The 12,711-nt window shown below is 44.8% G+C and overlaps 1 protein-coding gene across 3 annotated transcripts in view; it reads right to left on the bottom strand.

Moving 5' to 3' along the window:
* Window positions 1–12,711, bottom strand: part of LOC135537435 (ubiquitin carboxyl-terminal hydrolase 43-like) — a 112,664-nt gene that overhangs the window by 59,270 nt on the left and 40,683 nt on the right. For all 3 annotated transcript variants that reach the window (XR_010455217.1, XM_064963602.1, XM_064963609.1), the window contains exon 3: window positions 5,870–5,976. Coding sequence is in view for 2 of the 3 variants with exons in the window: in XM_064963602.1 (XP_064819674.1) it covers window positions 5,870–5,976 (107 nt within the window). In the remaining variant the exon portion in view is untranslated. The remainder of the gene's footprint in view (window positions 1–5,869; window positions 5,977–12,711) is intronic.

Raw genomic sequence — 12,711 nt, 5'->3', positions numbered from 1 at the left:
ACAGTCCCAGTGTGTTCATGTCAGAGAGTTCATGAGTATGCGGATGGTTACTGCCTCTATCCACTCAGAGAAGAGTATCCGCATCCCTGCCTGTGTGTATCCTGCTTGCATACTGAGAGGTGCGATGCGCTCTGGTCCCCATTGTGGAGATATGAGGCTAGACGAGGCTCTGATCGTCCTCTCTCTCTCTCTCTCTCTCTCCAGGCCGTTGACAGCCTCCTCCTCCACGTCAACACGTCATTGGGGACCCGGACACCAGTTGTTGAACTCATTCTCTCAACAAACAACTGCACTATCATCTCTGGCAAGCTTCAACTGCAAGCACTTACTGTGTAGGCTCCTACAGTACAGATCCAACTCCATAAAATAAAGGGCACGTTGTGAGGGGGCAGGCACACCTGAGAACTCTCAGCTCCTCTCTTCGCGTTAGTACGCCATTTCTCTTTTTATTACCTCAGCTGTTAGTGGGGTATCAACAAGGAGGAGGGGAAACGTATTGGCACTCCTCACAATTACTCCACCGTCCTCAACCACTAGTCAACCGCATCGTGAAACAGCGTACACAGTTTCACAGAGAGTAATAAAGTGCCTCAGCTCTGACAGTAGTGGGTCAATACAATTGTATTGGTGTTTGCTTGGCAGAGAAGTAAACAGGGTAAACAGAACTACTGTTTTAGTGGGGTAATTGGCAGACCTGTGTGTGTGTGTGTGTGTGTGTGTGTGTGTGTGTGTGTGTGTGTGTGTGTGTGTGTGTGTGTGTGTGTGTGTGTGTGTGTGTGTGTGTGTGAGAGAAAGAGAGTAAGTGTTAGTTGATGATAGTTAGAAGGTGTCGGGTCGGAAAGGGGAAGCAGAGCTTGTAGTCTCTACGCTCTGTACGTTCACAAAAACACACCAGTGGAGAGATCAAAGCAGCCCTCCACTTCAACTCTCTAACCCCCACTTCAAAGCATCCAGCCTGGGATGGGATCAGCTCAGAGACGCCCCAGGTAAGGTCAAGGTGGAAGGGGGAAGATGGCAGCCCAGGAGGCCTCCCCGGTGGAGGGGGAGGGAGTGGGTCATCATGGTAATAAAATCAAAGGAGAGGTTGAATGAGGAGTGACAGTGTGAGCTCTGGATAATCTGCTTTAAAAGGTTTGGCTACAGAAATCTGCACCACCATCTTGGGCAGCTGTGCTGAACACACAGGGGAGAGACACAGGGGAGAGTACGAATAGAAAGACAAGATCTATTTCCTCAGTCCTTTGGTTGCCTCCCAAATGACATGCTATTCCCTTTATAGTGCACAACGTTTAACCAGGGCCCATTGAAGTTGTGTAGCCTACTTTAAAGGCAATAGGGTGCCATTTGGGATGCAACCGTTGACACTAAGAAAACCAACGTTCCAAACTCAACATGACAGACTGAGGGTATAGACCAAGACTCATTTGAGGCTGGAAAGTGACTGTCGCTTGTCTCTCTCGTCTCGCAGCCTAAACCACCAGACAGCCTCCACTCTAATCGCAAACATTTATTCAGATCAGAACGCCCCCGAGGAGTCTCACAGATATAAAAAGACTGGCAGAGAGAGAGAGAATGAAAGAAAGATAGTGAGACTGACAGATTCAGAGAGAGAGAGATAAAGACCTTAAACTGAAATTGAATTGAGAGAGAGAGAGACAGAGAGAGAGACAGAGAGAGAGAGAGAGACAGAGAGAGACAGAGAGAGAGAGACAGAGACAGAGAGCGAGAGACAGAGAGAGAGAGAGAGAGAGAGAGAGAGAAACAAACTAAGAGTGATTATTCTTTTGTTTAGTCATGCTATTAGAAACCAGCGCCACGGCAACCACAATTATAGAAGGACAATAACATAAGGAGAAAGTGTGGAGGACGAGTCCCAGAACCCAAACTCATCAGAGCCAATGGGTGTCTCTCGATATGCATACTACCATGCTCCACACTCTCATGCTCCAACGACATTCTCTTGACTACGTTCTTGTGAGGACGAGAGAGAATGCATAAAACATTACACGTGAGAAGCACTTCCCCTACTGTTTTACCTCACACTGCAGGACAATGGCAACAATAATAGACAAAACAAGATTTACACAAAGCAAAAGTTTTACTTCATAATTATCAGCTCGATATGTGAATCATAATAATCTAACTTACCAGCTAGTTAAACAGGCAAAAATGACCTAAAACTAATATTATGCTAGGTCGATGTCAATTCTTTGTGGGTAGCTAGCTAACAATTCTTCAGTAGTAATAGTAGTAGCTAGCCAGTTAGCCCCATTGACTTATTATGGGCTTGCGTTCTATGATACCTAGGCAGGTAAACATGCTAGAAATGTACACAGCAGGTATTTATTAACATGTCAACATAAAATATTGTAGTCAGGTAACATTTTACATGCGAATAAGCAACATTTCACATTTGAGAAGTTCCCTCCGTGCTCCGTTTCGGCTACTATGATTTGGACTCATACTCCGACCCTCCCGTGCTCCAATTTGCATGCTCGGAGCGCGGTAGTATGCATTTTGAAAAACACCCATTGTCTCAGTCACACTACGACACAGTCTTGTGTCTTCAGAAGTCTGGAAGATAGAACACCCAATACTGCAACATTGAGTTAGAATGTTGGAACAGAGCCCAATGTAACACAACAGTTTGAGTGCAGTGGATGGATACATTACTAGTGCTGATCTGTATTCATACTCAAATGCACTTTCATGAACAAGAAGTACAGTTATAGGCAGGCACAGTGCATTAACTCTACAGACAAAAGGAACTTTACAAACAGTCCCATGTAATGCCAGGCCAGGCAGAGGTGTGGAACAGCCAGGCAGGCTCTACCTCTCCCAGGCTCTACCTGCAAGGTCATCTGTAACAAGCCCTCCAGCCATCTGCCCCCCCCTCCATCTGTACCACCCTCCCACCTCACTCCAGCCAAACCAGACAGCCGTTATCCTGCTACCTGAGTCTGTCTCCGGAACTCTGGAATCGCAATTACAGTGTAAACCTGCTACACTCTGACACTTCAAGCTGTTGAGGTGGAGCCAGGCAGAAAATTACAAGGTGCGTTGCGGGAGAAACAACAGAGTTTGGAGTAGTTCTGTAATCACTTTACAGTAGACTGCATAATGTGACAACAACATGTACTCAATACTGAGACATATCCTTCGGGAGCAGACCATCAAAGTACTAATTACTGGGGCTTGAAGTATTGTTTTGTAACCCCTGACTAAACACACACTACACTCTTTCTTTAGCTGTCACCAATGGAGAACCCTTCGAATAACACTTTTTTGCTCCAAGGTAGAACCTTTTTGAGTTCGGTGTAGAACCCTTTCCAGAGTGTGTTCTACATGGAACTCAAAAGAGTTATACCTGGAACCAAAATGAGTTCCTGGAATTAAAAAAAGGGTCATCCTATGGGGACCGGTTCCTTTTGGAACCCTTTTTCTAAGAGTGTACTACACCTTAGGTGTACAAATGTAGGATCTTAATTTGAGCCAGTTTGCTTCAGCAAGGAAACAATCCTGCAGAAAAGGGAAATGTGAATTATTATGTGGGTTATAAAAAATGAACATTTTTGTAGAGGTGGATACATTTTTAATTAGGGCAAATCAAGTCTGAAATTTCAAAAATTGAAATTACAAACTTTAGAAGCCTTTTAAAAACTCAAATACACTAGAAGTTTGCATTACCTGCCTTGCAGGAAAATTGTCAGCAACAATTTTTTTTAAAATCAAATTAAGATCCTACATCTGTATATCCTGGATGGTGAGTCCAGACACTTCACAGCTCTCAGCCAAAACTGTTCGTCGAGGGCTGCAGTCCAAACACTTAAGACACCCTATCCCCTCAGCCCTTAAATGAAGTGGACACTTCTCATGACGTCTGACGAGAATACACTTCCAGGGCAAGGGGCGAGGGAAGAAGGAATGGACCACCCTTGGCCGGAAATTCACCATTCAAACTCCCCGCAATGATTGTGTTTTCAGCCACCAGTAACTTGTGGTGCTTTATATACACTACAGTCAATGATGAGTGTATGTCTACTTTTATTGAATATATCATTATTAATATACGCCTACTTTATGATAGCTAGCAAATTAGTTAGCCTGCCTAGCTGGAACTTCTGAAGAAGGAAAATGTTTTTTTTTCTATAATTTCCAAATGATAACCAAACAAAACATATATTTCATTTTTACGTAGCATTCTTTTTTTACTTACACTTGTATATCGACTTCTCCATTGATGTTGTTTTTAAGTTTTCGCAGATGTACAATCGTCGCAAATTGAATTATGGGGACTTCCCTTGCTTGGCTAATCATTTGGATCAACCTCCAAGATGGCGACGGGGACTCCCCCAAGGGCGTAAGGCGAGGGTAAGTGGACGAGGGTATGTCGTTTAACTGTTTGGACCGCAGCCTAGGTAGTGCACTATGAAGGGAATAGGGTGCCATTTGAGACAAGAGACAAAACTATTGATGAGAGGAGCCATCGCATTAGCATTCTTTGCTAAGCTGTTAAGGGATGTCTTGAAGGTTACGTCTCAGATTTCCCCGAGTGTCGCTACTCTTATCTGCTAATGAACTAACGGATAATATGATAATAGGACGTAAACACTACCTGTGTGCTGTTGTGGCAAACACATCATAGCCAAGAGCCAAGAGGGTCGGATGTTAAAGAAGACACACTTTACTCTGAATATTCCATCTCGGAATTCCGATTTTCTGCCTCAAAATTCCGATATTCCATTTTAGACACACATTTTTCCATAAGGGAAAATGGATTCTGAGAGCAATTTCCAATTAGCAGCCTGGAGAGATCAGCCTTCGCAGGGATACAGTGGGTTTGTATAAGTGTATAATCCATAATCCTGTGATGAGGGAGTGGGAATCATAATCCCATTATTGATTGAGTGGTTAACCCCGCATCATCATCAATACAATCTAACTGTCTGGGGTTAACCCTATATTGATTGACTCACGCTAATCTACCAGCATGGTGTTAAGTCCAATACTAAACCCGATACAACTTGAGTCCTTCTTTGTTATAGAGAGGAGCGATGCCTGTTGGCTGCAATCGACTCCCTGCAGACTCTGTACATTTCAGGTCTAATCTCATTATCTATACAATATGGATGTGTCAAAGTCTAATCATCCGTTAAACTGCTCAGTCAATCCATGTGGTATACATATCAGTATCATGAATCAACAAGTGGAACATTTCAACAGATTGATCGAAGAAGAGGTGGAGGGGGAGGAGATGGAGAACATCATGACAAGGCTAGCAGAGGGTCACTGCATTTCCATGAGACTGGCTACGCAGGGATCCTGCTGCTGCTGCTCTGTGTGTGTGTGTGTGTGTGTGTGTGTGTGTGTGTGTGTGTGTGTGTGTGTGTGTGTGTGTGTGTGTGTGTGTGTGTGTGTGTGTGTGTGTGTGTGTGTGTACACTGCAGACCAGGAGGAAAAGAGCCAAACAAGATACAGACAGAGACTAATCCCAGAAAGTGTTCACAGCCAGCTCAACGTGACCTACTTTAGCAGGCTAGCGGTTCTTAACCACAGGAGGGAAAGTGCATGCTCACCTGTTCTGAATACCTATACTCTATATAACGGAATGCTATACATTCTGGCCAGAAAAGAAACTATGCACACAGACATTACAAAAGTCTTGGATGAGAAGATTAGGTGTTTTTGTACTCCATGAAGCCTGGTGTGAGAAATCGTGTGAGAAATCATGGTGTGAGATATCGTTATTGAATTGCTGCATAACTTAAGGATGCGTTATCACATGACCTGTACTAATTGAATGTGACTCCTCACCTCTTATCGTCTGTGACTACTAACCGACCTGTATGATATTGTCTAGGACTCTTACCTGTACTGTGCCTGAAAGTGGTCCTGGACGAAGCTGTGCCGCGTCCCAGGCTGGTGTGCTGCTGCTGGACCGGAGACAGGGCTCTCCTCCACTCCACCCAGCGGGCCCTGGAACAGAGAGAGAGAAAGCGTGAATGACCTGTGTGTGTGTGTGTGTGTGTGTGTGTGTGTGTGTGTGTGTGTGTGTGTGTGTGTGTGTGTGTGTGTGTGTGTGTGTGTGTGTGTGAAAACGTCAACACTGAAACTAGAGCTGAACAGCAGCAAGGTAACAAGGTGTGTCACAGCAGATGTAAACAGGAGCGCTACAATGGGACAAGGGCTAGATGAGGTGATAATGTACGTTCATACACTCTTGTACTTCTTATAGTGTTCAGCTTCGCTGGCAAAGAGAGAGAACGAAAACAGCCAGATCTTACCTCGTGACTGTCATTACGTGTGTGTGTGTGTGTGTGTGTTTGCGTTCCCATGTAATTCACTTTCCTCTGCTTTCCTTGGCTTAGGGGGAGATCGATGAGAGTTGGGTAGAAGGGAGAGCAGTAGGTAGGTAAACACATTGAAGTGAATATACTAAATCTGGGTTGAATCAAAACAAGTCGGTCCGGCTGCCCACTAGGGCTGTAAAGGTTCACCAAACCCACGGTTCGGTGGTACGTACTGCGGTTTTGGGGTTACGGTTCGGTTAAGTTTCAGTGCAGCGGGAAAATGAGACATCCAACCATAATGTAATTCATTTTTGTTTACTTAAGAAGTACACAGTGTTGATATTCCTGATTCCATATATGATCATGATCCATATAATGCAGGGTGACAGCACAATCAGGAATAACAACACTGTATTTTCTTCAATGAAAAAACATGATTACTCATCCACAACAACACTAAAATAAAGTGCAATATGAGTGAAATCAAATCAAATTTGATCTGTCACATGCACCGAATACAACAGGTGAGGACCTTACAGTGAAATGTTTACTTACAAGCTCTTAACCAACAATGCCGTTTCAAGAAAAATACCCCCCAAAAACAATAAATAAAATAAATAAATAATTAAAGAGCATCAGTAAAATAACAAGCTATGCACAGGTGGTACCGGTACAGAGTCAATGTGCGGGGACACCAGTTAGTCGAGGTAATAAGTACATGTAGGTAGTTATTAAAGTGACTATGCATAAATAATAACAGAGAGTAGCAGCAGCGTAAAAGAGGGGGGGGGGAAGAAATGCAAATAGTCTGAGTAGCCGTTTGATGAGATGTTCAGGAGTCTTATGGGTTTGGGGTAGATGCTGTTTAGAAGCCTCTTGGACCTGCCCAGGGACTGCGGTTGAAAATTAGCCGCTTGGCTAAAACTGGCACTTTTACTGAAACGTTGATTAATGTGCACTGTCCCTGCAAAAATAAAATAAACTCAAACTCAAACCTAGACTTGGTGCTCCGGTACCGCTTGCCGTGCAGTAGCAGAGAGAACAGTCTACAACTAGGGTGGCTGGAGTCTGACAATTTTAAAGGCCTTCCTCTGACACCGCTTGGTATAGAGGTCCTGGATGGCAGGAAGCTTGGCCCTGGTGATGTACTGGGCCGTACGCACTACCCTCTGTAGTGCCTTGCGGTCGGAGGCCGAGCAGTTGCTATACCAGGCAGGGATGCAACCAGTCAGGAGGCTCTCGGTGGTGCAGCTGTAGAACCTTTTGAGGATCTGAGGATCCAGGCCAAATCTTTTCAGTCTCCTGGGGGGGAATAGGTTTCGTTGTGCCCTCTTCACAACTGTCTTGGTGTGCTTGGACCATGTTACTTTGTTGGTGGACGCCAAGGAACTTTAAAGTCTTGACCTGCTTCAGTGCAGCACAGTCAATGAGAATGGGGGCATGTCCTCACTCCTCCTTTTCCTGTAGTCCACAATCATCTCCTTTGTCTTGATTACGTTGAGGGAGAGATTGTTGTCCTTGCACGTTACGTCAGGTCTCTGACCTCCTCCCTATAGGCTGTCTCGTAGTTGATCAGTGATCAGGCCTACCACTGTTATGTCATCGGCAAACTTAATGAAGGTGTTGGAGTCCTGCCTGGCCGTGCAGTCATGAGTGAACAGGGAGTTCAGGAGGGGACTGAGCATGCACCCCTGAGGAGCCCCTGTGTTGAGGATCAGCGTGGCTGTGTTGTTACCTACCCTTACCGCCTGGGGCTGCCCGCCAGGAAGTCCAGGATCCAGTTGCAGAGGGAGGTGTGGAGTCCCAGGGTCCTTAGCTTAGTGATGAGCTTAGAGGGCACTATGGTGTTGAACGCTGAGCTGTAGTCAATGAATTGCATTCTCACATAGTTGTTCCTTTTGTCCAGGTGAGAAAGGGCAGTGTGGAGTGCAATAGAGATTGTATCATCTGTGGATCTGTTAGGGAGTTATGCAAATTAGGGTGGGTCTAGGGTTTCTAGGATAATGGTGTTGATGTGAGCCATGACAAGCCTTTCAAAGCACTTCATGGCTACAGACGTGATTGCTATGGGTCGGTAGTCATTTAGGCAGGTTACCTTAGTGTTCTTGGCACCGGAACTATCGTGGTCTGCTTTAAACATGTTGGTATTACAGACTCAGAGAGGTTGAACAGGTGAAGACACTTGCCAGTTGGTCAGCACGTGCTCTGAGATCACGTCCTGGTAATCCGTCTGGCCCTGTGGCCTTGTGAATGTTGACCTGTTTAAAGGTCTTACTCACATCGGCTGCAGAGAGCATGATCACACAGTCGTCCGGAACAACTGATGCTCTCATGCATGTTTCAGTGTTACTTGCCTCGAAGCGAGCATAGAAGTGATTTAGCTCGTCTGGTAGGCTCGTTTCACTGGGCAACTCTCGGTTGTGCTTCCCTTTGTGGTCTGTAATAGTTTGCAAGCTCTGCCACATCCAATGAGCGTCATTGTAGTACGATTTGATCTTAATCCTGTATTGACGCTTTGCCTGTTTGATAGTTCGTCGGAAGGCATAGCGGGATTTCTTAAACGCTTCCAAGTTAGAGTCTTGCTCCTTAAAAGTGGCAGCTCTACCCTTTAGCTCAGTGCGGATGTTGCCTGTAATCCATTGTTTCTGGTTGGGGTATGTACGTACAGTCACTGTGGGAACGACATCAACAATGCACTTATTGATGAAGCCAGTGACTGATGTGGTGTACTCCTCAATGCCATCAGAAGAATCCCGGAACATATTCCAGTCTGTGCTAGCAAAAGAGACCCGTAGTTTAGCATCTGCTTCATCTGACCACTTTTTTATTGACCGAGTCACTGGTGCTTCCTGCTTAATTCTTGCTTGTAAGCAGTAATCAGGAGGACATAATTATTGTCAGATTTGCCAAATGGAGGGTGAGGGAGAGCTTTGTACACGTCTCTGTGTGTGGAGTAAAGGTGGTCTGAAGTTTTTTCCCCTCTGGTTGCACAACTAACATGCTGGTAGAAATGAGGTAAAATTGATTAAGTTTCCCTGCATTAAACTCCCCGGCCACTAGGAGCACAACCTCTGGATGAGTGTTTTCCTGTTTGCTTATTGTGGTATACGTGTGGTCATTCTATAGGTCTATGTTTTCTTACACAGACAAAAAATATGTAAACTTGAGTGTCTCTCATAAAGGGGGCTTGCTTGTAGCACGGTACTTCTCATTTCCCACTACGGGGTAATGTGATGGGCTGTCAGTGTTAACCTCTTACACTTATGGTGGCGCTATTTCATTTTTGGAAGAAAAACGTTCCCGTTTTAAACAAGATATTTTGTCACAAAAAGATGCTCGACTATGCATATAATTGCTACTGTTCGAAAGAAAACACTCTGACGTGTCCAGAAATACAAATATCTTCTCTGTGCGTGCCCTTTAACGTGAGCTTCAGGCAAAACCAAGATGACTTGGCATCCAGGAAATGACAAGGATAATTTTTGAGGCTCTGTCTTTCATGATCTCCTTATATGGCTGTCAACGCAAGAGGAATGAGTCTGCCCTTTCTGTCGTTTCCCCAAGGTGTCTGCAGCATTGTGACGTATTTGTAGGCAGATCGCTATGTGATCTCTCCCTTCCATCCTATCATCTCTGATTGGAAGATTGACCATAAGAGACCACATTTACCACGTGTCCGCCCGGTGTCCTGCGCCGAAATTGGTGGAAAAAGTCACCTGCCAGTATTTTTCCATGGGGCACAGACAGAGAAGCAAGCTTCCAAGAACTGCATGTCAATGAAGAGATATGTGAAAAAACACCTTGAGGATTGATTCCAGACAACGTTTGCCATGTGCCCGGACCCTATCCCTCCTCTCTTCTCCGATATTATGTAGTTAATCCGGGAAAAAGTTTCACGTTGTAGGTGACTGCATTTTCGGCTTCAAAACTCTTCGGTAGCCAGGCGCAATGTAGAAAACGGAACTGATTTCTCCTACACACAGACGCTTTCAGGAAACACTGCGCATTTGGTATGTGGCTGGGAGTCTCCTCATTGAAAACATCAGAAGCTCTTCAAAGGTAAATGATTTTATTTATTTGGTTATCTGGCTTTTGTGAAAATGTTGCGTGCTACATGCTACACAAAATGCTATGCTAGCTTTGCATACTCTTACACAAATCGGCAAGACGGAGCTGCTCTTCCTCCCGGGGAAGGACTGCCCGCTAGTCAATTTCTATGGTTCAAAAGCATATTTTGAAAATCTGAGATGACAGTGTTGTTAAGAAAAGGCTAAGCTTAAAGAGCAAACGCATTATTTTAATTTTATTTGCGATTTTCAGAAATCGTTAACGTTGCGTTATGCTAATGAGCCTGAGGCTTAGTCACAATCCCGGATCCGGGATGGGGAGTTTCAAGAGGTTAACCACTCCGGGGGTAATGTGATGGGCTGTCAGTGTTAACCACTCCGGGGTAATGTGATGGGCTGAATCCAGCCTTTAACCACTCCTTAAATGGGGTAATGTGATGGGCTGTCAGCGGATAACCACTCCGGGGTAATGTGATGGGCTGTCAGTGTTAACCACTCCGGGGTAATGTGATGGGCTGTCAGCGTTAACCACTCCGGGGTAATGTGATGGGCTGTCAGTGTTAACCACTCCGGGGTAATGTTATGGGCTGTCAGTGTTAACCACTCCGGGGTAATGTTATGGGCTGTCAGTGTTAACCACTCCGGGGTAATGTGATGGGCTGTCAGTGTTAACCACTCCGGGGTAATGTGATGGGCTGTCAGTGTTAACCACTCCGGGGTAATGTTATGGGCTGTCAGCGTTAACCACTCCGGGGTAATGTGATGGGCTGTCAGTGTTAACCACTCCGGGGTAATGTTATGGGCTGTCAGTGTTAACCACTCCGGGGTAATGTTATGGGCTGTCAGTGTTAACCACTCCTGGGTAATGTGATGGGCTGTCAGTGTTAACCACTCCGGGGTAATGTGATGGGCTGTCAGTGTTAACCACTCCGGGGTAATGTGATGGGCTGTCAGTGTTAACCACTCCGGGGTAATGTGATGGGCTGTCAGTGTTAACCACTCCGGGGTAATGTTAGGGGCTGTCAGTGTAAAGTAGTTCTAGATCCTCCTACTGGTGGACTGCGGACCAGATCCAGATATATATTTTTTTCTCGTTCAGGCATCATATAAACACACATAAGACATGGAAGAATGCTTAGAACTGCAGGAAATTAGCTTTAAATCAGCAAAACAAATCTCTGCCCCATGCAAAGCATGTAGAATTGCGGGAAATTAGCTTTAAAACGGCTAAATGTTCTTTCCGCCAACAAGAGGGGTGTGAACAGTTTGGGGTCACATGGGTTGCAAGGTGGGGGCTTGTTACTACGCCGATAAATGACATTATCCATCCAGACCTTTGCCACCAGGAATTTGTGTAACCGGATCTTCTCAAGTAGTAGTTGAGTACACCTGCTGTAGATGTCCTGCACAACATTGGCCAATTCATTGACAACTTCGTATTTAGCTTGCTTATATAGAGAAACTGCATTCACCCACAACTATAATTTATTGAAGTGCTTTGGTAGTTGATGTATTGAGTTCTGTTCAATGCACAGCGAAATCAAACGAAGGATAGAGTGAACCACTGTGACTCATGGTGCGAGGGGACTACAGGTAGATACTCTGCAATTACCTGAACAGTGCCTGCTTGATGTAATCAAAGAGCAGCACACTGAGATATTTTCACCAAGAGCTTCTAGACTCAGGTGTGTTATGTTTTGGAGTGCCTTTAAAAAAACAGTCTTAGTCATCATAACCATACTAATCACTTCCTGCTAAACTGAAGGAGACAGATCCACTGGATTATGGAGCTCGTTGAGCTATATGCTTCCATACTGGATATTCATTGATACTCTCAGCCAATGAAAATGTTCAAATAGACATTTCAATCAGATGTTTTTGAGGCATATATTATTTAGGACATGGGGAAATGTGTGTTGTGTGATGACTTTCAGCACACTCGATAAGATGATTATTGTTGTCTTGTTTGGAGTGTTGTATGAAGCTACATGCTTCCATACTCTTTCTGTGAATAGCCTATGAGAGAGGCCTTCAATTAGTTGCTATGCAGAGTAAAAAAATGAAATAGCCTCAGCAAACAAAGGGGTCACAACCACATATCCAAGCTTTTATGGGGTTACGACTGAGGCTGATTCAATTGCTATTTAACTCATTCAGCTGAAACCTTGTAGAGGTTTTGGGCCATGTGGCCAAAGTCTTGTGTAATCCCATGATACACTACATAGTAGAGGTAAACCTATACTGACTGGCCATGGGGCCAAAGTCTTGTGTAATCCCATGATACACTACATAGTATAGGTAAACCTATACTGACTGGCCATGGGGCCATAGTCTTGTGTAATCCCATGATACAC

This window comes from Oncorhynchus masou, chromosome 5 (genome assembly GCF_036934945.1).
Source record: "Oncorhynchus masou masou isolate Uvic2021 chromosome 5, UVic_Omas_1.1, whole genome shotgun sequence".
In the NCBI taxonomy this organism is placed as follows: Eukaryota; Metazoa; Chordata; class Actinopteri; order Salmoniformes; family Salmonidae; genus Oncorhynchus; species Oncorhynchus masou.
Note: the sequence above shows the minus strand (reverse complement) of the source record. Positions and strands in the feature narration are given on the sequence as shown.